General features: G+C 42.7%; 1 protein-coding gene across 15 annotated transcripts in view; it reads right to left on the reverse strand.

Annotated features, from left to right (window-relative positions):
* The window catches only part of ADGRL3 (adhesion G protein-coupled receptor L3), a 486,265-nt gene that overhangs the window by 78,257 nt on the left and 380,299 nt on the right, over positions 1-27,709 (reverse strand). For all 15 annotated transcript variants that reach the window (XM_085058079.1, XM_085058071.1, XM_085058067.1 and 12 more), the window contains 4 exons: positions 24,482-24,787; positions 22,687-22,790; positions 14,830-15,015; positions 12,009-12,047 (listed from right to left, as the gene is read on the reverse strand). In XM_085058079.1, coding sequence (XP_084914205.1) covers positions 12,009-12,047; positions 14,830-15,015; positions 22,687-22,790; positions 24,482-24,787 — 635 coding nt within the window. The remainder of the gene's footprint in view (positions 1-12,008; positions 12,048-14,829; positions 15,016-22,686; positions 22,791-24,481; positions 24,788-27,709) is intronic.

The following is a 27,709-nucleotide window of genomic DNA, read 5'->3' on the forward strand; positions in this document are numbered from 1 at the left end:
CTGCCCTGGGCTGCCATGCACAAAGAGCTCTCCCATGGATAACTTCCCACAGGTTAATCTGGATGCACACCAGGATCACACGAAACTGTACTGGTCTCATGATTGCAAAATTACTGCAGTAGAATTTACCCAGACTGAAGGCTTTTCTCAACCCAAACCCTCCGCTTCATTGCTAACCAGAGCTGACTCAACCACTTTTCAGCTAACATTTTTTGAGACCAACTGTACTAGTTGATAGAAGTGATTGTGCAGAGGAAAAGGATAAAAAAAAACTACTTTTATCATGCTTTCTTCAGCTGGTTAGGGTCTAGTCACCAGGCAGGCCTACCCCACAGAGAAACACCTCCACTGCCAGCTAATGCTGACTGCAGAAACCAATCTCCCCTTCAAGATGAAATTGCCACTCGTAAAAATTTTCTGTATGCTGAGCACGTAGGCATCAAACCCACACCTCTGTTCTGCAAGCTGATGACAGTCCCATGGGACTTCAACATTTTCCAAGCCTGAAGTGTGCCCATGGGCTCACTTGCACGGAAATACTTCAGTATTTACTCCTGACACCATCGTTGCTAAACCCATGGGTGGAAAGAAGCTAAGGCATAGCTCATTCTCCAGCAGAGCCCTCAGGAGGAGTGTTACAATGGCAACACGTGGCACAGAGAGCAAAGAGCATCCTGACTCACTCAGCAGTCATAGTCAGGTGCAAATGAGCAATGGGAGGATAGAATCACGTCGAATCAGAATTTATTGCTAAATCCAGGTGACCTTAACAAACATTTCAATTACAGCAAGGTTCAAGGAGAAGCAAAGACAACTAGAAATGCCACTGCTGGTACTTTTAATCCCAGCAAAGATACCTTCCTTGAGTTTGGAAGGTTTCTCACACCATCATGTTTCCTGCTGGGAGACTGCACCATAACTGAGCCCCTCTGACAGCACAAAGCTCCTTCTTTCCCAGTTACACTTACTCATGGTCAATTAACTCATTTGTTCTCATGCCAAACCTCTCCTGTACCATAAACAGGTCTTCCCTTCCCTTGGCATCTAATGCCCTGGGTCCCTTGATTAATAGGTAACTTTTCTCCTGAGCCTCAAAGACTGGCTTCCCTTACATGGAGTAACCCATGCTTCAACCACAGAAATGGCTGAAAACTTGTCCTCTAGTGCTACTGCAATAATCTTTTTGCTGTCAAGCCTTTACAATGCAGGACTAGGATCCCTCACTCGTTTGGTCTTAAGTGGAACTTGATAATCACAAATCAATTTTTTAGCTGATTACTAAACTGATTTTCTTAAAAAGTCTAAAAATTATCTTAACACATTTTCTATGCACATACAACAAGCTGGTTGAAATTAGAAGTCAAGAAGGAGCTCTAAAAATCCATAGCATTTAAATCTGGCTTTTTTCCCTGTGTTTTAAAATCTGGAAGTCTGATCTCTGTAGCTCTTAATAAAATTCTGTAGTATACTTCAGTAGCATATCTCTTCCCAGGCAAAAAATAGGTGGTATTCTTTCCCAGTGACCAAAAATCTTGATTTTGTGATGCAGCTTCTACACAACATGGTGTTTTCGTGTGAAGACCTTTTATGCATGGAAAGCAGAAAATGAGGATTTTTCTCTCCTTTCAATGTTATCACAGAATTTGCCTTAGTTCCATTTAGCTCAGCTTCTACTGGTGTCTTAAATTCTCTGCTAAAACAACATCTGGCGTACTTTTATCAATATCTGAATGGTGGAAAACCAATGGTCTTTGCAGCAGATCCAGCTCCTAGCTCTGGATGGAAAGGTAATGTCTGTTTATTAAAATATGAAACAGATGCTGAAATATTTGTGTTACAGTGAAACATCTGCTGCAAAGACTTTCCCCCAGAAAAAATATTTTATCTAATGCATTCTTTCCTTTGTTTTAAATATGCACATGTGTGTGCATGCAAGTTTGAGAGAGAACACCAATTAAGCCTTAATGTGCCTCTTCCTACACTGTGAGCACTCCCCACCCAATGCTGAGCATCCATCCTCTTGCAGTGACTAACCTGAAACCAGCCACTTCACATCACTTTGGGTTTGGGATCGAACACAAAAGCTGCAGGAAGATTTCCAAGGACTTTAGGTCAGGTTCTCATCCCCTATCTGAACAAAGCTGGTAGACTGTCTTTGTTGGCATTACATCCGAGATTAATTTAGTCCCTAGCTTTTCCCAGAGGGTCATTCCCCTCACCTGTCTCAGTGCATTAATCAAGTGTTCCCCACATTATATTTCTGAGTGCAGCACTTCATTATGGCCGAGTGCTGTGGGCTGAAGCCAAGGAGATGAGGTGCTAATGAAATGTTTGCATTTTGGACAGGAGCTGAGGTAGGTGTTTAAATGAAACAAAACAGCTGTTATAGCAACAGTGCCTCGTGAGACAGGGATGCCAACTGGGAAAAATTGGGCAGGGGAGTGGGAGTTGTGGGAAAGCAGGCACACATGACAAGGATAGGCCTGTGCCTTGACAATCAAGCTGAGACGTTGTGATTTAGGTGGGTTTGGCACCTGGTCCAATGACTTTGTGGTCTGATGAAGCTCCAGCACAGAAGAAACAGCTGTGCCAAACCCTCAGGAGAGCCTCTCAGTGACCAGCTGGAGGAGGGTTAGCCCTGACAGAGAACCTTCCAAATACAGAGGGCATGGGATAGGTGTGCTTGGGAGCTGATGGCCTGATAGGTTTTGCCTGAGATGCCTGGGGATCCTGATAAAGGTGGGGACTTTCAGAGGGAGGTAGGAAAGTTCTGACCCAGTTTCATGCCACCTCAGTCCTAACATTTAATATAGATCTGAGCATGGAGCCCTGATACTCTTTAGTTTCTCTCCCCACTGAAACTAGAAGGAATTGCCCCAATGATTAGCCCCATTTAGGTGCCCAAAATCACATGAGATTATACCTATCCGTGAAGAGCCCACCACCTATTGAAGGATGCTGCATGACCTCACTGAAGACCCTGTGCTTGCTTCCCAAGCTAAAGAACTCCTGCTGCTGTGTTTTTTCTTTCTTCCCCTGCCTGATCTTTCTTCCAGATGCAGCTCAACTATGAGTTTCTTGCAAAATAAAAATGTGAGGCTTGGAGCCCAAACGTACCTCAACACCATGCACAGCATGGCACCAAACCAATGCCTTGGACTTAATGAGTAGACAGCACAAGCATACAGATGCACCAGGAGAAGAACAAAAGTAACTCAGATCAAAGAAAAGTCTTCATAAAGCACAGCTTGCTTCAAATGAGGGAAGAAGGGTGTGGCAGAAGGGAGCCAAGAAGGCAGACTTTCCATTTTTCTGTCCTGAGATACATGGCACAGCTTGATGCTCTCTGTGATGTGAGGGTATCTATACATGCAAAACCAAACCTTCTAATTACCAGCCTGTAAAGAGCAAGCATCCTGTGTCACAGAATATTAGACACAGTGGACCTTTCATGTTCCCCAGCAGTGACTACAATTGGACGTTGAGAGAAGAGCAAGACCCTGCCAAACAAAAAAGACAAATCCCATGATTGTGATGCCTTTCATTATGTGGTTATATAGCACCACAGATTGTATGTTCAATGCAAATAAATGTTAATAAATTGCAGAGGGAGGTTTTTCCCCAGATAAGGGCATTTGCTCGTGGTTTCTTGATTCTATCCTGAGGTTACAAAAAAGAAACAAAATGTAAACCTTCCTTCTTCGACACTTACAAATTGGTACTAAAAGATGCATTGTAAAAAGGAAACTAATTAGGAGCCTTACAGTAATTATACATTACTAAAAGGCCAGTTGTACATATCCCATTGATTTCCTTTGTGACAGCTGCTACATTTCATTAAACTGAATTTTGCTTGTTCATTTATTTTTCTCTTCTCTCCCTCTAGAAATGTCTGGTTAGAATACCTGGCTCTGTGGCACACAGTTTAAACTTAGGAGGTTTGAACTGTGTAAATATATCCAGTGATACCATATCCATTTATTTTTCTCTCACTGTACCAACATCCAAGACAGCACTCTTCGATAAAAACAGATTCTGCAATGTAAAATCTCTCTTTAACTGGGAGTCAACACTGGAAATGACTAGGAGATATTAGAGGTTCTCAGCTCACTGCCAAATTTGGCACCAGACTGCAATGTGCTATGGTGCTTAAGCACAGCAACCCTAACCTTAAAAACCCAGCAGCTCTCCTAGAGTTTAACCTCTTTAAACCTTTATTGTTCATTTTGGCCTCTTGCTGAGCACCTGATGGAAGATCAAAAATCTCAACAAACCTACAGCTGGAGAAAATACTGTTTTATGGCAAGTGAATAGCTGCAGGTCCTACAGGGAATATCGGCTGAATCCTTCTGTTGGGTAATTTTCAAATATGCAGTTTTTCCTTCCTTAAAAAGGAGCATCTCCTTAAGAAGAGACTGAACACACTGTACACTTTATTTAGTTTGAAACTTACATCAAGGTCTTACCTCCTGTAGCAGCTTTGGGAGAATGAGGACAGTGGCACAGAGCACTGAAGTATCACTTTTGCGATGACATCTCTAATTAAAACATCTGAATTTTACAACTTTAAAAGCCCCATCTCATACTGCTAACACTTCCTTGATCTCACAGGAACATCTCATGCAGTGCACTTTCAAAAATTAGGATATAAGGAGCTAGAGCAACAAGACTTTGCATAGGTAGGCTAAAATCACAGCTGGGGCATGAAGCAAGCAGTGCTTTGGTACCCCTGTGCCAAAGGTGTTGGACAGCACAGATGCATCCAAAGAGATTTGCTCACCCTTTCTGAGAACAGCAGTGCTCACTCAGTCTGCTGAGTGCAATCACACAGGCACAGTCTCAGGCCGTGCTTATGGCCTGAGGTTCTGGTCCTGCCTGAGCTCTCCCCATACCGCTCCAAAACAAATGCATTGTCTTTATCTGAAAAATGCAAACACAGCTACTCCACTTTTTATAACAGCTTGAGGTTTTATGGCAAATCAGCAGAGGAAAAAAGCACAAAACCCTTTCAGGTCCACACTTCACAGTGCAAATGAAAAACCCATCAGAGAGCAGATGCACTGAAATGTTGATATAGCACGATGATCACAATGTTATTGCTCTTTTTTCCCTTTTTCCAACTGGAAAGCAGCGGTACTTGAAAAAAGCTTTACTTGCCTCCTTGCCCAAGAATAGCTGGTTTTGCTCTGTATTCGTATTAAACACCCAGTGCTAAAACAAACCCTTTCCTTGAGCTATCAATATTTGCAAGCCTCCAAACTAATTGAGTTAAAGCCACAATCAATGCAATTGACGGCAAGTTCTGCTGGCAAGTTCTGCTGGAAGTTGTTTGATTCTTGCCTCTGGCCAGAAAAAGCACCACTACAAGAGAAACTCCCATTAACTCTGAGTGTACCTGGTACAGTCAGAATAGGCCCTTTGGAGGAGAGGGCCAGGCTGAAAGTATAGCTGTGGGTACACAAGTGGTTCTGGAAAGGTTATTGCATTGAAAGGGGCTGGCTCAGGAAATGACATGTCTTTCTAGAGTGGCAAATGAACAGCACCCCAATCCCACTACACAGGGGTCATCAATCAAATGATTACATTCATCCACTGTGTGGGACTTCAGGACAAAAAGAGATGCCTGTATCATTTCTCCAGCTTCCTGAAGAAGGAAAATTTCATCTGGCTACATGATGGCATTCAATTCCACTTCTTAGCTGAGAAGTGCCTTCAAATCTGTCTGACAAGGCTCTTCACCCTTGGATGACTTTTTTTCCTTGCCATTTATTCTTTTAATTCAAAATCAAAAGTTGTCTCTGGTCAAAGCATCAGTAAGCACACTGGAGACAATTTCTTACAGGGAAGCCCAGCCACTGTCTAATGCTTTCTAAAAAGCAACACGGTCATCACAAAACTGTTCTAGCAATCAATGAAATGGACAAACACTTATTTAGACTGAAAGGAGCTCAACCACAGTGAGTGCTTGAAAATAAATAAATCGTTAGAATATCTACTGCTGATCTTTGCTTCTGCCTTCAAAACTAAGCCAGAAGCACCAGCCTTCATCTAGTACCAGAGTGGTGATTGGCAACAGATGGTATCAGTTTTGGTGAACTGAGACAAAGCCTACTACTCATGGCAAAGGCAAGACATGACCATTCAGAGGTATTTCTAAAATTGCTCCACAGATTGAGAGCAAAGGCTCTCAAGAAAGAGCATGCAACCGTCTCTCTTCAACTACACAGCAAATGCTCATGCTGTGCCCACAGGAACTGCACTGACTCAGAAATGGCCTGAATTTCAGCAGCACTGAGAACTCACTGTAGTGAGAAGAAAGGCTCTGACCTTTATTAAAATTAGGCCATCTACAAAATGCTTAACTATGGAATTAATGATCTTTTACTAGGTATGCAAGGTTTGCAATCTTGGCCTTGAACTACCAATAATCTCCTAATGGGAGTAGGCAAAAAAAAAAAAAAAGGAGATATGAGAAACAGAACAAGGTTACAAATTACAGGTTATGGTTTTGCTTTACTTACTATACGAGGAAGAATATTTTAAGGTCAGAAGGCATCCGTTGGTCTTAAATAAAAGGAATTGATTGGGAAGAAGGAAATAACATATGATCTATTTCATCTAACGAGATCTTCCCTGCAGAATAAGCTGAGAACTGCATTTATGAATCATCTGTATTTGCTGCCCTACTGTTTGGGATTTGAAACTACACAAGCAACTGCTGGAGTAATTACACTGGGGAGGTGAGCAAGGCTGTAGCAAGAAAGGAAAATGGGCCACACATCAGAAATGCCTCTTTGACAGAATATCCACGGCCTTCAAGGAAACTCCTGGGGAGTCTGTGAGACTCATCCTTTCCTCTAAGGGTTCAAATCAAAGGGAATTCTCCTGCTGTCCCCTCTGGCAATTTATATTCAGACTCTTTACCAGTGACACCAGACACCAGGACTGACTCAGCCCAAAGCAGAGAGTAAGCACAGAGCAACATAGAAAGCACTAGATTTTTTTTTCTCAGTTTTGTCATGTGAGACTATAACCAGAGGTGTAGCTGAGTTGTAGGTGGATGAAGATGGGGTCACCTTCCTTTTTAACATTTACATGAAGAATTTTGGAGTCTGGTGACAAACCCAAGGCTGCTGCTTTGATCCTCCTCTCCCCTAACAATGGGCTCACTGCAGCAGAAACATGCAGGGTGAGGATTTCGAGTTTCACTCTTGCTGACACAAATCAAGTGCAGGTTTCTCAAGCTGTGAAGTATATTAAGTTCACAGAGTTTTAACAAAGGACTACCAAACCACAGAACCTCACTGCGAGTCACACTTCTTTCAGATGCCCTTTTAATCATATTAAATGAAAGTTTTAGGCACTTTGATGCTGATGGGCAAACATCTCGATCTCTTGAAAACGCAGCTGAAAGTACTCCCTGTAGCTATAGTTAATATACAACATTGTATGCTCACTGCTAGCCAATTTATTCCAGCCACTTTAACAACGATACCTCGCATGACAGGCTGAGCAGAATAGCATCAGGAGTCAAGCAATGCACAAATCATCAGAGAACTCTCAGAGTTGTTTGACACACACTGCAGAGCTCTTTGTCATACAGCCAATTAAGTGACCAAACAAGGAACTTGAAAACCTTCATTAATTTGCCTCTTTTTATATAAATGGAGGTTAGAGTCCTTCTTGTCACAGGCACAACAAGAACACAAGCAAACATGGCATAATTCAATTTGTGCTCTCAAAGCTACAAGTTTCTTCAGTTTAGTCTTCATGGAAGTTGGGACCAATCATGCAAGCAAGAGAGAAGTGGGACAAACAGAATTAATCCACTTTAAATAGTACTGGCTAGGTCCCAGATGCATCTTTTATCTGATGAGAACTACTAGGTTAGCAAAGCAAAAAAAAGTCTCTTCTGCTCAGCTCTAAACTTAATGCCTTGAATCCTCTGAGGAAAGCCTTTCATTTTTGCTTAGTGCAGCAATTCAAAGAGACCATGTTTCAAGCAAGAAGTACTCAGAAAACTTCCAGGAGAACCAGGACAACTCTGCAACCACCTGCCACTGTCTGCTACCAGGAGCTTGCCAGCATCTCATCACCAGCTTCATGTGTGGCTCTGATGACACCTGAGTCCAGAAGCTCCTGTAATTACCACGGAGCAGGTGGCACCTCCATAATCTTTGCCATTTGCTATCCAGACCAGTGCAGAACCACAAAACAGGGCAAGCTGATTTACAGGGCAGCTCAGAGGCTGTCAGGAACCAAGAGCAGCAAACTCCATAAGGCAAGGAAGATACTGCAAAAGCAACCCTCTGCTGCCTCCTTCCACCCTTCCCACAAAGCTGCTATTCACACTATTGTATTCACCACCCTCCAGCTTTAAAACCACTGATAATGACTTCATAAAATAAACCAAAAGAATGGGAACACTGTGACGTTTTTGTCTTCCAAGATCCTCATCCCAAACGCAGCATGCAATTTCACATGGGAAAAGGCCTCTGGTTGGTACTGCAGGGAAATTCATTGGCCTCCTGATGCCCCAGAGCTGCAGCCCACAAATCCAAGTGAAGCAGGGAGGTGAGCTCAGATTTTGCAATGAGATGCATGTATGTGATAAAAAGACTGCAAGCACAGGTGTGGTATGAACCTTTAATAAAGTTTGTGTTTCCAGCTACTAAATCAGCAAAATTCTCCAGTTTTTTTCCCATGTTTTAGTTTTCTATTTTAATACAGCCTCACTCACTACATTATGTGAGTACTTAGTTTTTTTCTTTTTTTTCTTTACTACCCCACCTCCATTCCCAGAGAACAGGAGAATTGCATCCATGGCATTTTAAGCTAGAGAGCTGAGAAATATTGAGCATATGACATTTGGTGAGGGGCATGGAAGAAATCTGTGACACCAAACCCAGTTTCACAATCCCCAAAAGACAAGCGATTTCTGTTTTCTACAACTCTGGTGCTTCAGTTTCAGGAGAAAAACTTTTGGATAATGAACAAACATAAATTCTGAAAAAATTACAAGAAAATTCATACCAGCTTACATCACACACCAGTCACCAAACTAAGCTATGCTAATCAAATGCGTCATCCATCGTGACTCATTCTCCCACATGATGACTTTTCCATCCCTTTTTTAAAATAGAGCTTAAGAACTGCAGAAAGGTGGGCATAGGAGATGTGGATCTCTGCTCCCCAAAAGGAGACACTCTTTGCTAACAGAGCACCTTTCTGAGGCCACTGTCACATTGGTCAGCTCAGCCTAAGCTGACTATTAATTAGTATCACAAATTAAAACCCACATAGCTGTTTCTTAAATATCAGCATGACTGAAAAATCTTCCAGCAACTGTCCTGTCATTATATTATTATGAATTCCTCATGTCACCTGCTGGGTTGGTTCTTGCTGATTGCTGAGACAAAAAAAGATCATTTACCACATTTGAAACTAACGAAGCAGCATTTGTGACCTCTATCTCCAGCAAATAAAATCCCTGAGCTTTTAACTCAACAAATACTGTGAAACTGAACAAATTAAATCCGTATTTGTTTTAAAGGTGCCCAAAGAGATGAGGTGATAATCTGATGATGCATTCTCAGTCTTATGTTTGAATAGCTTACAAAATTTCTCCTCCCATTCTATGTATTCATTTATAGTAATTTATTTTGGGCTTAAGAGGACTTTATACAGCAATCGCTACAGGGTCTCTACCATGGCTACTTAAATTTGTTAGTCCAAAGAAAACAGTAAGACTGATTTTAGCAATTATCTTCACAGGTCACCACCCTCCTCCTTCCAAAACAAACCCACTGGACATCTCCCGCATAAACTTCATACTGCACTTTCCTTTATCTAGGGAGTACGGAATTGAAGGTACACTTCCAGCCCTGTGAGCCAAATTCAGCCAGGGATGCTCTTCACAGTAATGGGATCAGTATGTGGAGATCATGTCAGCAAAGTTGAATACTCTATTTCTCTGCCATCAGTGCCATATGTCCCAGTGACTTCCCATCCTCCATTGACTTTACAAAGTCCAGGGTGTCACCACTTTAGATCTGTTGAAAAATCTCTGCTGAATTCCTTCGGCCAGCCCAGACATTTCACTGCCTGGTAAAGGATGAGTAGGCTGTAACAGGCATGTCTGCAGTAACATCTAATTGCTAGTACAGACAACCTCTCCCTCACTAGATTTTTTGATGACTTTAGCCACACAATTTTCCAAATGGAAGCATACTGTATGAAAATATGTCCAGATACATTACTTTACCTCCATATAGTACAAAGCAGAGCTGGAAAGGTTCAATTAGGCCATCTAATTCATTCTTCAAGCCTTTTTTTACAGGACTGTCCTCTTCAATATATGTACCAGATTTGTCCATATCCTTACTTAACAGCTTAAGCAATGAGCTTTCATCAGTTTTCCTTTACTAAAGAAGTAGGTGCGTGATTAATATTTAAACATGCAAGCAGCTTCTCCAAGTGCAAGTGAAGGAGTCCTTGAAATTAAGGATAAGCTGAAGTTTTTGCAGAGTATTCAGGCTTTATTCTATCAAGACTAAGCTTTCTGTAGGGTATATTAAACACAGCAATCGCTACTGTCTGAAAAAAGAGAAAAGAGCAGGAGCGTCCATCGACCCTGTGGAAAATGCCTCTGCAGCCAGTGCAAAGAAAACTATGGCCCAGGTAGCACCCAGTGTTCCAACAGGATTGTGCAGCCCAGAGTCTAACCAGTCCCACCACTGGTAGCAGTACACAAGGTAGCTAGTTTGGGAGCAAGCATTGCACTGCAAACTTTCTTAAATTCCCTCAAATGCCTGCTAGTTGTTTTCTCTGGGATCCCAAAAAAGGCACGCATAACACCATAACTCATCTTTATCCATTAATGTACACGGAAGGGGAAAGGTGACTTTCTCCCATGACATCTTCCAAAGGGAAGACAAACAGCCTACCAGCACAGAGGGGTACTGTTTTATTTCTAACGCCCTAGAAATCTAGACCATCTAATCCCATTTGCTAAACAAAATATATGCTCACAAAATAAAGTCAGCATCGACTGTAGGAAGTTGAATTTTGCAGGAAAATGCAGGTATAGTCAGACCCCTCCAGAAACACAGAGTTCATTTCTGCATGTTACACATAGACATATAAATAATGATCAATCACTCATAAGAACAATATCAACATTCACAAGCACAAGACAGAGATCAGAAGGTAAAACATTCACATTTCTTTAAGTGCTACTAACTCACCCATAGTATACAAACAGTTTTATATAAAAAATATTGGAGCAAATGCTATAAGGCAAGGTGACAGGATTAATAAGATAACCCAAGGTCCCACTCTCAAAAAGCCCACAAGCAGATCTTTCCAGAATGCTGGGGCTTTACTTTGTTCACATAAAAACACAATGTAAGCCTATAAAAGTCAGGCCAGACCTGGGTGAACTCCATGGGATGTTATGTTCATTATCTTATACATTGTTTGCAGCACTTTCCTCCTTCCTACATCCTTCTGTGAGACACTCTGCATTTCATTATGATCCTACCTCCTCCCTCACGCCAAGTGCTGCAATTTTGAATTGTTTCTGAATTTGAAAGTGTAAAAGGGAAAGAAGGAAAACTAAGGAAATGCAGGTGGCAGTAGCATGAATGACATGGTGTAAGCAAAATCCAGCTGGTCTGGAGACACCTCTGTGAGCAGCAGTTTTGCATTCTGTACTTGAACAGCTCTATACTGTCCTGCTCATTCAGACAGCTGGATGAGTCTTGTCAGATCTCTCGTGTGCTTTTTTCCACTTTCTGGTTCAGAGATTTTGTCCCAAATTTTTGTCAAGTCTGAAAGCAATGGGGCAGGTGGAGTGAGGTAAAAAATGACATTATTATCCTGTAACCTTAACCTTAGAACTTGCTGCCACAAAGGTGGTAATAATCATATTATTCACGGAGACAAGACCCACTTCACAGTCACTCAGTCAAACAACTGGACACGTGTATTAAAAACACAAGAAATACCTGGACATAGGCCCTGCAAGAGCGCTCCCTTTTCTGAAGCTGAGTCCATAAAGAGAGCAGATTAAAGACGGAATAGAAAAAACAAGTTAGTGACAGAACAAGGGAAAAAAATTCAAGAAAATGCCTGTGAAAAAAACCCCTCATTTCTCTCTTAAACAGGTCCTGAAAAACCAACCAAACTAAAGGAGTGTGAGTTAGGCAGCAGTGGAAAACTGGAAGAACTGGTTCCAGAAACGTGGGTTAGTCCTTTTTCAGTGAAGTAAAGCACAGAGCGACAACTTTGCAAGAGCAGCTGTTAAATGGTAGAAGACACTGAAGTCTAGTAGAGATACTCAAGAGATGATGTTTTCCTTACAGCTTGGAGATCACACATGACATTTCCACGTCAAACAAGGCTGCAAAGGATGAGGCTGGTGGCTATTTGCATAAGAGGAGTGTGGGCTCTGCAGTCAGACAGTGCTGATGCCACAGTGAAACATAACCAAGCTTCAGATGAGCAGGACCAACCCCAGGGAGCAAGACATGTGCAGGACTGCATCCTGATACAGCCTGCACCTGTAGGGACCCATCCCTTCAGACGTGGGACTTTGCAGGCAGTCTGCAGCAGTGAGCTGGAATTGGTGAGCTCTGCATCACTGCAATGAAAGCTCACAAAACCAGGCTGCTCAGAGCCACTGGCTTGGCTGGGTTTGATTTTGCTGATGTGCCTGGTTGGAAATTGCACATCAACTGAGATTCAGGGCAACTTGTGCTCTCAACACACAGCAGTGCAATCCCATTAGTACAGCTGAGAGCCAAGTTTGTCCTTGAGAGTTTTGAGGCTCTGAAATAAACAAAATACACCCAGGTATCATGCAATATCTTATTTCAATTTCTAATTCATCAATCTGTAACGGTAGAAATCTTCCTCTGGGTAAATCTGGCCAGTATGAAGATTTTACAGAAACAAATGGAGATCAACGAAAGCCTTGCTGAAAATTACAGAGCTATCCACTTGGGGGTCTTCCCAATCTGAAATGGAACAATTATTACCTTAATTAAGCCTTATCCAGTGGAAAGCATAAAGCTTTTAGTGACAGAAAAGTAGCTCCCTGAAAGATGATGGCTTTTAAAAATTCTGATTATGCTAGTTTATTTCAATTCATTGTACATCAGCTTGTAAAAAAACCCCACCAGTACAAAACAGCACAGGTGATTACTTTCAGATCCCCAGCACATTTCCTTTAATGATTAAAAGAATATTTAATGGCTAGTGCTTACTTTAGTTCTTCTTTCTGACTAAACAGCTCTAAACAAAACTCTTTGCAAATTACTTTTTTCCTTTTTTTTTTTTTTTAAATACTCTTGATCAGTGAAGGGGAAAATGGAGCAGTAACTCTGCTGCCTTTTGTTTGCCCAATACTACTTCCAAGTTGAATTCATGCATTCTTAAATGAACACAGAGCAGTTGCTCTTCTAAAGAATTAAGTGGGGAATGAGAGCAAGTAAATTACTGAGCCTGTCATTTGGATCACTGACTCGCATCGCTGTTTTGCAGGACTTCACGTGGTCCAGAATTTTAATGTGGAATGCAATTGATTTGTATGAGTTGCTTGTGCAAAGCTGATGGCAGAGGGAGGAAATTGACAGTGGGGACCCCAGGAGTGACAGCTGAGCTGAGGAGCTCTGCCTTTGTCCAGTCTTCCCCTCCCTTCAGTAACTCATACCTGTCCCCATGATACAACCTCATTTCATGGAACTGAAACAAGTATCATAAGGTGAAATATAAAAAGATGAAAAATATGTGCTTGCAAAGATGGATTGACAAAGTGTTGGGTGTGACTGGGACATATTCAGAAGAGCAAGCAGACTACAACCATGATACCCGTTAGTAGGTGACATTAATTGCTGGTTTTACCTGATATTGTCAGACACCACCATCATTTCAACAGAGAACCATGGTATGATTATAACAAATAATGTTATGCTGATGTAACAGTTAATACAATTATTACCTACATGGTTATAAAATGGCTGGAAGCAGCACTAACTAAAAGCATCGGGATAACCCAATTCACAGCACATGCAAAGCACATGAGATGCAGGAGTTCAGCTCCCATGCGACTGAAATCTCAAACAATCCCTAAGCCCTTTGCATTTAAAACAGCATCAGCCTACAATAATAACTTACAAGAAAAAAGATAATGTTACTTCTCTGAAAAGCATTTCTCTTCATAAGTTACCAAAGAAATTTCAGGTTTAGCTGGGATCATTTATTCCCTATATAATCTCAGGACCAAATTCTGTTCATGCTTACATGAATGTCAGAACTGTCAGAGCCCAATATGCAGCTGGGAACAAAATTCTGTGTCTTATTTTAATTGGGTGGCCAATATAACCATGTGCTCATTGTCACAGGGTCCAGCTGAACTTTGTCCTGACACCCAGGCCCATACAGGACACCATTAGAGTCCTAGATAAGTCCTACCCCCTGTGTTTACATGAGATTCAGTGATGAAGAGGGCCTTTCACTAAGTAAGCTTTCAGCTTCAACTGCATTCTTACGGAGTCCACAGCTCATATTTTCTCCCACAACTGGCAACTCCTAGCACCTTTAGTGCTATGTAACAATTCCACTCACTTCTGGAAATGACAAAAGGACTAATAATTCTTAAACCAGGGGCACAGAAACCACACTGTGACAGGGCAGTTAATGTGCTTCTGGGCTAAGTCATGAGCTATCACTAAAAAAGGCCCTCTAGTACCAAAGCAGCCTGAAACCTTCAGTGTAAATATGATGGCATTTTGGTAAACGTACCTCTGGTGTAAATGAACATCTTACCTTGTTCAAGCTGCGCGCGGCGCTGTCCTTCCCACCGGGAGTGAGGTTGCGGAGCTGCACGTCCAGCAGGTTCACCAGCTGCACCATGGCAGACACGGAGTAGGCGATGTCACCAGCATACAGGTGGTTCCTGGTGTGCTCTGCCAGCTCCCGGGCGATGTTGGCAGCCATCTCCCCCGACTTCATCTGCAGGGCAGAAAGTGCAGGCAAAGGTTGTCCCCAGCTGCCACTGTGATGGCACTCTAGTGCCTTCCAACCCCACAGTGTTAAACAAGTCAACTCCCCTCCAGAAGAAGAACAAAACAGATGAAGAAGAAGGAAGGAGGAATAGAAGAATTTCCCAGTAAGTCAGCTACTGCAAGCATCTTCGTGGTTTGATCATTAATTGCTTTTTTGAATATGGTTTTAAACGGGAGTGGTTTTTCCAGTCAACCATGCTGGCTTCGACCGTTTCTTCTGACTTGGCATTGTTTTCCATGGGATTTCCATGCTAAGGAGGGCTTTAATTAGCTAGTCCCATTGGCTTACTATGCCACTTGAAAAAAAGCAAACCATGTAAGCAGCCTCTCCTGTCAAGAAAAAACTGTTTCTGATTCTAGAAGCTTATGTGATAGCAAAGAGGTGATTTTTGTTACAACTCCTGCATGAAAGAGTTCCTTGTAAAAGGAACAAAAATAGATTACATAACCCAGAAAACCCAGAGAAAAAAGTTCACAGTTCTCATCTTATTGATTTAATAATCTGGTGCTGATTTACCACTTAGCATATGCACACAGGAAATGTGCTCCTTGCCACACTAGCCACCAATCATGAGACGAGTGACTCTCAGCACAAGCAAATGCATCCTAACTCTAAAGCAAAAGACTCAACCAGAGGCCCACTGGAAGGGAAAAACCAGCAGGTTGTTCAGCTGAATCTTCTACTAAAAGACTTGTTATCATCCAGTTGAGTCACAAAACTCACAAATCACCTGCAGGGAAACTCACTGTGTAATTATTCGGGAAACTCCCAGCTTTTCCTTGTGGCTTTTCCCTATTTGCTCTGTTTTGCTCTCCCTGTCTAGTACTCCTTTCCTCTTCTACGCCATGGGGATTTGGGACAGGGCAGCTGGCTCCACATCCTTTTCATGAGCAGCCCACTACAAAAATACCATTGCAGGTTGCTGGTTTTTTTATTCATTATGCACTAGTCTGTGATGTGGAATGCATATCCACGTGAAATATGTCTGGGACAAAGAGAAATTATACAGGATGACACATAAAAGAAGCTCCTACTTCTTGTCAGGCTCAATGGCAAACTCTGCTGGGTTCTTCATATGAATTTTCAATTGTCTTATCTACCAACAGCTAGAAATCAGATATTTCTCTTGTTCCCTCACTTTCTGGTGCTTATTATAAAAGCAAGATTCTATGCAAAGATTATAGTCTGAGCTTCTACCTCTCTGTAAATCAATTAGCTGAGTTATAAATGAATAACTTACTTCCATCAATTTGACAGCAAAAGCCCATCTGATTTAATGAAATCTAACTCAAGATGTTCATTTGCTCATCTTCAGAGAATTAAAGCATATGATGATATAGAGAAGATAAATAAAGGAGATAATGTGTTGTTCTTCCCATTAGAGCAATGATAAGATATATTCAAAAATTGAATTATTTCTTTCTTGTTACACAGAAGACTAATGCCATAGAAACCAGATCCTATTCTTGCAGCTGCCTGCTCTCCTAAGCAGCTGAAGGAAGCCACACATCAGCACAGAGGCTGAATTTTGACCTCTGCTGTTGGCTCCCAGAACTTTAGAGAATAACTGCATCAATCCCTTTACATAAAGCAAGCAACTTCAACATTTTCCTGCAGCTCATCACTGGAGCTTAGCATGTTTCATGACACATTGTGTTTGTGTAAGCTTTGCAAAAAACTGCAGGAATTCAAGGTTTTTTTGACAGATACATGAGAAAAAACCCAAAAACCCCACTACCCAATATTTGATGCTCACATTTTCCCTTGGGCCACACACCTATGCAAACTGCCACACTCATACAAAATTGCTCAGTTGTGACAGAGGCAAACACAAAAGTTTTCTTTCCCTGCAGGCTGCTGTTGCTCCTATCTGTCTACAAAAGTGATGCAGGCTGGTCACTAATTAACTCTTTTCCTTTTCTCTTGGACTGTCCCTAAAAACTGCAAATCTGAGGAATTCTAATTTGACCAAATAAACAACACAGAAAATTGGCAGCAATGGAAGAAATGCCCAAGAAAAGGATAGAACAAAGCTCAAAGTCTGTGAACTCCTGGGACACCAAAGTATTTACCCAAACTTATCTCACACACCCAGGTTTCCTGCAAACACAGATGTGCCATTCCCTTGGGAGAACATTTTTTGGCTGAGAGGAAATGAATTGTCATCCTAGCACTGACAATTCCACACCTCTACACAGTCACACAGAATATGCAGCTACATGTCACCAGGGCAGTGCTGAGACACTCTTCCCACTCTGGCTGTGGGCATGAGAGGGGTGTCCAAAATGATGGCTGTGTGACATGCTAATGACAAATTCCCCAATTTTTTTAAGCTTTTTCCTCTGAAACGGAAGAGTCTCCTATGCGCTGCTCTCAAACCCAACTTCTGTTATGAGTCCCAAATGCTGGCTGAATATTCCAGGACTAAGATATATCTATCTGGTCTCTTATAACAACAGGACTGAGCCCCTTTTTTTGAGTAATGCTACATAAATCTCATCAAAGCTTACTGCTACCCAAGAGGATGCATTACTAACTCACTTCCTTTCTATTAAGCACTTCTCTGCATCTTTCTCTTCATTATTGCTGCATTAAGATGAGCTCTTTGTGTTATTTCTTCCAAAACATGCAATACTCTTTAACCCAAACACTGACATAGTTACATAGGAATACAGGAGCAAGCCCTGGAGGTTTTCCACAGCTCAAGCTGATATTGAGAGGCAAATAAGAAATAGGGAAAAAATGTGTAAGCAACTGACCTTTCTTCTGGGAGGCTCAAGAACAATAAAGGGAATTTAAAATAATAATTCTCTCCCCGATACAAGACTACTTTTTAACATTTTCTACCTTGATTATGAAAATATTAAATAAAAAAACTAAAAAGGATTCTGGGATAAAAGAAAACATTCTGTTCAAACTGAATTTTTGGTTTCTGGTTTTTGTTGGTTTTTTTTTTCTTTAACAAATTGATTAAAACCAGTCTTGGAATGATAACTTGAAGGAGTAAAAAAATGTTTCTTGCCAGCAATGTCAACATGCAAAACATAGTTTTATAGCTATGCCAAAAAAATTGCTCCCCTCTTCCATTTCAGTGTAATGGCACAATGCAGGCCAGATTTACAAATGATCATTGGCCCACCTGAAATCCTTTTGTGCAACACTTTCTTAATATTTTCGAAGTTTCTGCCGCTACCTTGTACCTTCTTATGAGTGAAACGACTGTGAAATAATAATTTTTGGAGAGGGCATGTACTCCTGCCTGTTTCATACATGGCAACAAACAGAAGCAGGGAGTTTTGTTTGGAAAAGACAAAGAAAGAACTTTCTGCAGAAGTGCTTGCTGTTTCAGCCCTACCTTTCTCAGAGGAAACCAACTGCAGAAGAGGACAGCAGAACAAAAATGAGAGAAATTGCAAAAAGAAAAAAAATAGTATTTAGGGCAGAAAATTCAGAAGAAATAAAAAAGATGCTGAGAGGGGAGCAAACGAGCTAAAACACTAGTAGTCGTAACTGCAAAAATATTTTCCTGCAGCTTGAGGCTAACTGATACAAAAAAGAAAAAAAATGGCATGAAAGACCGAACTAGGATTTTTAAAAACAGTAATGTACAGATGGACTGGTCAGCTGAACTGACCATGGAGTTGATGCTGTTTTCTGGAGGAACAAACATCAGACAGGTTTCACCAGGCACCATGAGCTGGCAGTAGTCAGGTAGCAAGGCTGTAAGAGGGGCTGTGGGCTAACATTTGATACTGAAAAACCTTCATGGCATTTTTCCTTCCCTGGCAGAAATTTCAATATATATGTGTGCGTTCACACAAAAGAGTCAGAGCATATCTACTGTCCTTTTGGGATTTTCTTTGAATCACAGAATCATTTAGGTTAGAAAAGGCCTTTAAGATTACCAAGTCCAACCTATGACTAAAATGTCAGCTAGACTATGGCACTGAGTGCCACATCCAGCCTTTCTTAAATACCTCCAGAAATGGTGACTCCACCACCTCCCTGGGCAGCACATTCCATTGCCCAGTCACCCTTTCTATGAAGGAATGTCTCCTAATGTGAAAACCTAAACCTCCCCTGGCACTTTAGACTATGTCTTCTTTTTTTCCCTGCTGCCTGGGAGAAGAGACCAACTGCTCTCTATTTAGTACAGCAGATCTAGGGAACATTGAAAAAGTGGCTTTGAAATTATGGGATTCAAACAAGTTAAACTGCATTTAATGGCACTTTAATAATCTACCCTCTGTGGCATCTGCTCCATCCATTACATGATGGTGCTCTGAAAACACACTGCCAAAAGCAACTTCAATGGAGGATTTCACCATGGTGCCATCAGGGCTGTCACTGCACCCTCAGACCTGGACATGATGATGTGGTGATGTGCTGCACAAAACCTCACTCTCCCTGTAACACACACACAAGCAGATCTACAAGACCTGAGGAAGGTGCTACAAAGCCTAGGGCTCACCTGCTCTTTGGGAGTACACGATTCAGGCCACTCAGGAGGGCATGGGGGGCACATGCTTTAGATTTGCAGATCAAGGGTTTTTGTGCATTTGCGAAACATAAAAATCCTGTTCTGCTACAAAAGAGGCCTCCTCTCTTCTTGAGGCTTGAGGCTGAACATAGCAGCGCCTGTCCTCCAGGCAGCACCCACAACTGAAAGCTGCAGCGAGGAAGAGATGTCTCCAGGCAAGTCACATGCTGCACTAAGGATGGCACTGATGAAAGCAAGAGGCAAAACAAACAGGCTGAGACTGAACACATGACCTCATGATCAGATGATGCAACGTATGCAAAGCTGACCTCTTTGCTCCCTGTTGCTGCTTGACTCTAGAAATAACCCAGGTAGCAGTGCATAATTCAATCGCCCTGGCAAGTTTATTCTCCCGCTCCGTTAGGAGGGCATGGTAGGCACCAACAATAAAGTTAAAGTAAATGTCAGGAGGCCAATGAATTGCTGAAGAGAACATTTGTTCTGATCTTCCATCAAGCACAATAACTCTAATGGAAGCTAGGAAACGGCTGTAAAACCTAATACCATGATGCAAGCAGGCAAACACCCAATCTACAGTCTCAGCACAGCAGGAGAAAGAGAAGTAGTAAGTAATAACTCTTACTTCACTCCAGAGATATGAAAGCAAGCACAGCATTTCCCTACCATCCTTTCTGGCTTGGCTGAAATCCCACCAGGGGACTCATCACCATTCTTCCTGAGCAGTTTGGATCCAGCATGTGACAGGAGATTTTTGGGACACAAAGCAGGTTAGGAATGAAGTTCATACTGAGCAGGTATGAACCCTGGCTGACAAAAAAGTATTTTCTACCCATTTTCTCAGCTGTGCTGCAGATGCAGTGGGCTGGGTGACCCAGGAGAGCTGAGCTGCAGGGTGAAACCACCCCTGACCTCACAGCACAGCTGGCTTACTGCTTCCTCTAGCTGCCCCCATTGCAGCAAGAGGAGAAGATGGCTTGACTTAGAGGAGGAAGGCTCCTTTTTCATCTTCAGAGAGGTGCTGGAGCAAATCTGCAAGCTTTGGGAAACATCCTATCCACAGCAGGGATGTTAGAAACCAGTGCTTGATTTATGGATAATCAGTCTCCATCTTTAAATGCAGTGATCACTTTCAAGCCTCTTGCTTGGGCAGGGAAACCAAACAGTTATTGGTTATTTCATAAGTAATTTAAAACTGTATTTACTGTAAGGATCCTACTGAATCTTAAAGGCAGGGCTTACCCATGTGCCAAAAGATGAGCTGGTGGGGAATAAGACTGACCTGGCTGAACAGAAAGCTTTGGCTGGAATTAAAAAAAGAGCTTGTGGCCTCTGGAAAATGGGTAGGCAACTAAAGACATGTAGACATGGCACTTAGGGACATGGATTAGTGCTGGACATGGCAGTGCTGGGTGACTGGCTGGACTCAATGATCTTAGAGGTCTTTTCCAATCTAAATGATTCAGTGAATGCAATCCCCAACAAAAACCCCTAGGCAAGCCTGGCAGGGCTTTCCCCTCTTGGGTCACATATCCCAATATCCCAGTGAATTCCCACTGAGGCAAAAAGCTTAGATCCAGGCTAATTTGATAGATTCCCTGAGTCTTCCTACCGACTTGTAGAAAGTATTCAAAGCTGAACATAACTAAAGTCTTTCAGGAAAAAAAAAAAATTCTAGTCCCACTTGTAACCTGCCAGGCATTTCTGAAAACCTGCCTGTTCAATTTTAGCCTGCTTTGAAAGCGCGTAACAAATTAAATGGGGCTCATTTGTTACGCAAATGATAGCTAGGGTTTCAAATAAAATAAGCCTAACCTTGATGGAGATTTCATCAGTGCAGGCTATTATTTCCCTCTGCTAATGGCTAACGGCCTAGTCATCTTCACCGAGCAGCAAGAGGTCTCCCAGCTGCCTGGGTGAATTATGGCTGGAGTAAGTAATATTAACCCCTCCAGGGTAAGTACGTAGGTCATAAAACAAGAGCTGCACACAGCTGCTAATGCCAGCAAAGGCAGTCTGTGTTCATCAGCTCACTGGGTGTATGGCAGGAGAGGGACAGAAGGACCACGGGCTTTGTAGTGGCTGTGCCATGTCACAGCAGCCCCACATTAATTGAGGTTTTCCCTTGCTTTGTGGAGTCACGGGGATAAGCACAGATGAAGAGAGATAGGGATGATCAGTGTTAGTGATTCACAGGTTGCTAGGTCTCAGTCAAGATGGGGGGCAGAGAGGGGAGTGTTGAAGAGTCTTGTCTGTGGGGTGACCCCATCTCACTGATCAGTGGCCCTTTGGGACTGCCATGTCACTACTGTGCAGCAGCACAGGTCACTTGCAACGCCAGGACTCACTCGCCCTGGCTAAGGGAGTGAATAAATCCCCACAAATTGCTGTAATAAAGATTCAGCCCATAGACTCTGCGGCATAAACACACATCTGGTCTCTGTTTGTAATGAAATCAGCTGAAAGCACCATTGTGCATTAATAACAAAAATGCTCAACATATTGCTACCAAATAAGCTCTGCTTGTCTTGAACTTCTATTGTCACATGTTAATGCACTTTTAACACTGATAAATGATGAAGTGCTAGGAAACATTCATCAAGGAACTTAAGAGTCAAAAGATAAGCATTACTGCAGCATTGTTTTCTATTCCATCAGTTCTTTATAATTTGGGCAGAAGTTAAAAAGAAGAAAGCCAGGGCCACATCAAACATTTCATATTGAGCCTGCCTTTCTTTGGAAGAGATTTCTTAACTATGGGGTTTATCCTGTGCTTGCGTGACATGAAAAAATCCTTGAGGATGCATGAAAGGGTGTTTCCTTTTCCAACAACTCAGTACTTTCCGTATGTCCACCCACCTCCTCCTCCTGCTTCCTCCTTTTCTTGCCATGAACAACAAATGTCATTCACTCTGGTTTAATTCCACTCTCCAGTTCCTCTCCTTTGCCTTCATTTCCATAAAACACTTACAGTCTTCCTTTCTCCAAGCAATTCCTGGCTACTGTGCATGGCTCATACTTCATGTGTGACTGAAGATAATTTTAGGTTCCTCATGTCATAAAAAAAGGGAGCTGAGCAAGGTCACTGGGCAGACTCAGAGCCATGGGAAGGGCCTTACCTTTTGAGTGATGTGGTTGATCCAGGGTGAAGAGCAGTTGCTAAGATCAGGTCCTTGGGGCTCCCAGATACCATCAGGCGCAAGACACCGGAAAGTTGCAACACCTGTAACAGAAAAGTCGCTGTTACCAGTTGCATTTTGTCCCCAGCATCCCATGTCACAGGCTTCTGGGAGCTCATTAGTCCTCAGGTCTTGAGTAGGACACTTCTGAGTGATCTTAGTGTCCTAGTCTCCCATCATCTTGGTGCTTAGGGGCCCTAAGACGTAAAAGATCCCTGACGTTGCACAGGAATATTACTTCCAATTTGCCAAACAGCCATTACAGACAGAGGACTTTGCCTTAGGCCAGGCAGGAAAGCTGTCAGGTACTGAGAAATCAGAAGTAGATCTCAAACACTGAGCCAGCACCTTGAGTGCTCTGCCCCACTGCTGCTGATTCAGGATCAGACCCTGTGCCTCATCTTCCTTGTGGCTTTATGAAGATCATATGGCTCTGAATCATCATTACAACATTTGGGTGGAAACAAACAAAAGTTTGAATGCTACAAACACCAAGATATAATGCAGGGGTTTACTGTCAGCCCCCAACTGTCAAGAGGGACTTCAGAGGAGAGTTTTGTTTGAGAAGAGCTGCCCAATCCCTGCTGGAAAAGACAGCAAAATGCCTCAGGATCCTTCCAGACAAAGAGAAATGCATTACTGCTAATATACCACAGCTTTTAACAAGCTCCATGAATCACTGAAATTATAGATGGGAAAGGCTTATGGCCATCCCCTATCCATAAGGTGGGCTATTATTTTTTCCTTAGTCCTTAGCTCTTGTGCTTAGGAAAGGGCTCCCTGCATCCAGCCTTCATTTTCCTTTTCCACCTTTTTTTACCTTTTCACAGCTTTGGTTAAGAATATCCTTTCCCCTTTATGGGAACCACATTATACTTTTTGCATTAGTTTTACCAAGTAGGGCTGGGAAAGACAGCAAAACTGTTATTTACCTATTCTCACCCTGATGCCTTTCCATGCTCCTCATAGTTTAACATCGATTTGATCAGTCTGTCCTCACCAAAATCCAGAGTGAGTCAGTATTCATGTACACAGGTGTGAATGGCTCTCCAGGAGTGGAGAATTAACAGTAAGTCCTCTGCAAGTCAGATCCCTTAAGCCCTCATTTTCAGGTAATTTCCTCCACTATTAAGGTTTCTTCTTTGCAAGTAAGCTTTTGGGCTGGACACCAAGACTAGCATGAAAAATAACTATTTTTAGAAAGCTGCATTTGTTAAAACACAGCAAACTGAACCATATGCCAAAACCCATTCGTACTTCGATTGTGTTTCAAACAGAACAGAAAATTTCCAAAAGCAACATTTTTCAAGAAAACAATTGTGGGAAGAGCAGAAGAAAAGGAGCAAAATCCAATAAGCAATAAACCATTTTGAATGATCTGGTTTTGTTTCCCCCCCCCCCACTTTCCCAACTGATCACACTGGATGCAGTTTGAAAAATCACTCACACCAGCTCAGGTGTTTCAAAATACAAGTTTTGTTGATTTGCTCCCCTTGTTTCCTCTCTTAGCAGAACAAGGAAAGCCTTAGCCACCAACACACCAGTCAGTGGGCCCAGGGGCTACAAATACAGGCAGAACCAGGGTAACAGGCGCAGTGCACACAACTTCTGGAGGCAGAGGCTCTTTCAGCACATCAAGCACAGCCCCACAAGGGCTTCAGTACCGGCTCCACGCTGACAAGGTGCCACAGGCAAATGGAGACAGGCTGCTGTGTCCTCCTGCCCCCCGACTCACCTATGGAGCCCAAGGGACACGGCTGCTTGGCCACCTGTCCCTGCCGAGTGCGCGACCACATGATGTCACGGGCTTCCACGGGGTCACAGCTCTCGGCTCCGGCGGGCGGCAGCTGGGAGGAGGCAGGCGGCAGGTGCGTGGTCATGTCATCGGGGACATCGGCCATGGGGGACGGGGTGCTGGTGCTCCTGTTCCTCCTGCCCGAGGCTGACGTGGTGGTGGTGCGGCCCGTGGTGCTGGTGGCCACCCGCGGCGTGGTGCTGGCCGTGGTGCTCCCCGGGCCCAGAGCCCCCGATGTGGATACTCCTGAAAAAAAGGCAGAGCTGGTTAGAGAGGGCAACAAGGAAGGACTCAAGCCTAGGTGCTGAGGATGTCCCCTCTGATGGCTCCAGTGACCTGCAGGGTGTAACTGGAGCTACAACTAAGGAAAAGCTTTCTGCACAGCCACCTTTCAGAGAGAAGCTGGAGCAAACGGTGAGAGAAGCACACAGGGGGGTAATGACTGCTGGAGCACAACTGATTTTCCAAAAAGCACTAGCATCTGATGAAAATAAAGCAGCAGTTTATGCCCTCACCATTTTTCTTCCTGGCATTTTAACGTAAAAATCTTATTTTCCATCTTTTAGGGAACACCTAGCACAGAAGGGCTTTTAATTGTTAAGTGTGGCTGAAGACCCAGCTGGTTTGGACAGAAAAACATTTTCCGTGGTGTAATAAAAAAACCCCAACAAAACCCAAATCAAACCACAAACCCATTCCCAAAATCAGAAGTGCACAGAGGGATGAACACAAGGCTGTACTCTGCAGCAAGCCATCAATTTTCTCTGAGGCTCATACCTTGCTACTCCATCCAAAGTACAATGCCTGGCCTCTTGATCTGCTCCATGTGACATAAGCAGAGGTGCATGTCAGCCCAGCCAAATCCTCAAGACTTTAATGCTCAGTGGGCTAATCCACTGAAAACCTGCAAGGAGCAGGCAGGCAGCAAGAGGTGGGGAACCTGTTTTAGAAGTGCATTAACCCATGGCACATCCTGCAACAGCCGCACTAAGTACTGAATGTAGGGGGAATACTGAGTGGTGCCTAAATAATGACCTTATTTAGCCTCCTATTTGGACCAAGGTGCTTGCACAGACTGGAGCTTCACGTGGATTTGTCTGTGGCTTGACTTTGTTTCACACAGGTGGGGAAACAAAGCAGGCTGCCCCCCAGCTGCTCCCCCATCCCCCCTGTGCCAGGCCATGTCACACACAGCTCATGGAAAAGCTTGCTTTTCCCATCTCTGCCTCTCTCAAAGACAAGCACCCTTCACCTTCTCTCAGCATAAGACTTTTACTCAGTTAAATACCAGATATTCACAAATTGCCCCCTTCAGTCCCTGCCTGAGAAAACACTGGGGCTGACTGTGAAATGCAGGTAAGGAAGCCTTATGAATAGGCTTGTCTGACCCATTCTCACTCTAATTTCCATGCCATAACACCTCACTACCATCCCACCCCTTCCAGCATCCAAAAAGCCTTCCGTCACTATTGTTCCATGTCCAGCAACAGGAACTGGAGTTTCTACACTAACTCACCTGAGCACCAGGACACTGATCTGAAAATTGGCCTCCCACACTCAGTGATCAGATCTTCCAGCCTTCTCCTGCCCCCTCCCTTTCACTATGAACCCTGAGTTTAAATGAACTCCAAGAAATACAATGTAAAAACATGCAGACCCTGACAGATTTCTTCTATTTTCTGCTCAAAGCTGTACTAGGTCACCAAACAATGATTTCCACCTGCTGTTACAAGGAAAACTAAAGTTTGTAGAGAATTTCAGCAAACATTACATTTTAACTACAGTAGAAGTTGCCACGAGTACGTTTTATTTCTTCTTAATATAGATTAGCCTGGTAGATAGCAACCTGCAAAATTTTTCTCATTTACTCTGGCAATAACAAGTTATTTCCCTTCTGCAAAATTACCTATGCCATGCACAGAGGAACTCAGTAGATACAGTGGATGCAGTTTCAAAGTCAAAGCTAGCAAACCCTGTTTACAATAATTATTACAGTCATGTGTGAGCATATAAAAACATATGCTGAGCACCCTGGAGCTCCCCTTGATCCACACGCAGGAGAGCTGCATTTTTAAGTCTAGTTTTCATTGAAAATCATTGAATATCCCATGGCATGCTGTTTTTGGAATAGCTCTGGCAAGTTTACTGTAGCAGTTAGTCACAAGGGATTTAATGGCATTTTCCTTCAGCCATAAAAAAATGAGCTGTTTTATCTTTCATAAACCCCCTGGCACCAGTGTCAAAATCTCTTTGAGGGCTTGTTCTTCCAACTTTTTTCTTGTTCCACTGGGCTTTCTTGCTGCTTTTGAAAATAAACACATCTGCCATTTACATAGGACAAGTTGTAAGACGACATAAAAGAGCTGCCTCGAAGTTGCCTAACGGAGTGAGACGGATGGGATACCACTGAACTGAGTTCAAAGGTTTGATTCTGCAAAGAGTCAATTTGGTAATGAGCTCCAGCTATCATGGTCACCGTGCTAACACCACCTAGTTTTTCACCAGGAAGCACTGCTTGACAATTTTGCTCACACAACTGTGTGCTTCAAAACCAAGTTAATTGGTAAGGAGGAAGAGAACAGGGGATCAGGATCATTTACATATAAATGATTATCAAATCCAAGCAAAACCATGAAGAGACTGCAACCTGTGCAAAAGTACCTAAGCACAGAACAGAGATCAAACCTCCAGATCAACTCAGGCTGCCAGTAAACTCTGAATTTTTAACTTGGGGAAAAGCAGCATTGCAGCACTACTTCAACAGAGGGATTCTTCAGATAATGTTTCACAAGACAGTTTTTGATCCAAGACAAGCACCTTTAAAAATCACCAACACTACTACAACTAGAAATGTATAAACTTCATAATTTTAATTTTACTGCTTGTTTTACCATGTATTGACATGCCAAACTTTAAAGTTTTTGGGTAAGACTCAGTTCTTACTTCTTTCAAATCCAAGACTTTGCAGACTTTGATTCAATGAAGCAGCACTGGGACACGAATTTTCAGTGCTCCCAAGAAAGCAATTTATGGCTCTGGAAAATTTCTTCCCCAGAAATACCCCAAAGTGATACTTCACTTTTTTCTTTCATGCTCTATCGAGAGAGCTTGCAGTAATAGCAGAAGACTAAATTTTGCCATCATTCAGATTAGAGCTGCAGTCATAAA

This window comes from Lichenostomus cassidix, chromosome 4, assembly GCF_008360975.1.
Source record: "Lichenostomus cassidix isolate B80296 chromosome 4, HeHo_3.0, whole genome shotgun sequence".
Taxonomy (NCBI): domain Eukaryota; kingdom Metazoa; phylum Chordata; class Aves; order Passeriformes; family Meliphagidae; genus Lichenostomus; species Lichenostomus cassidix.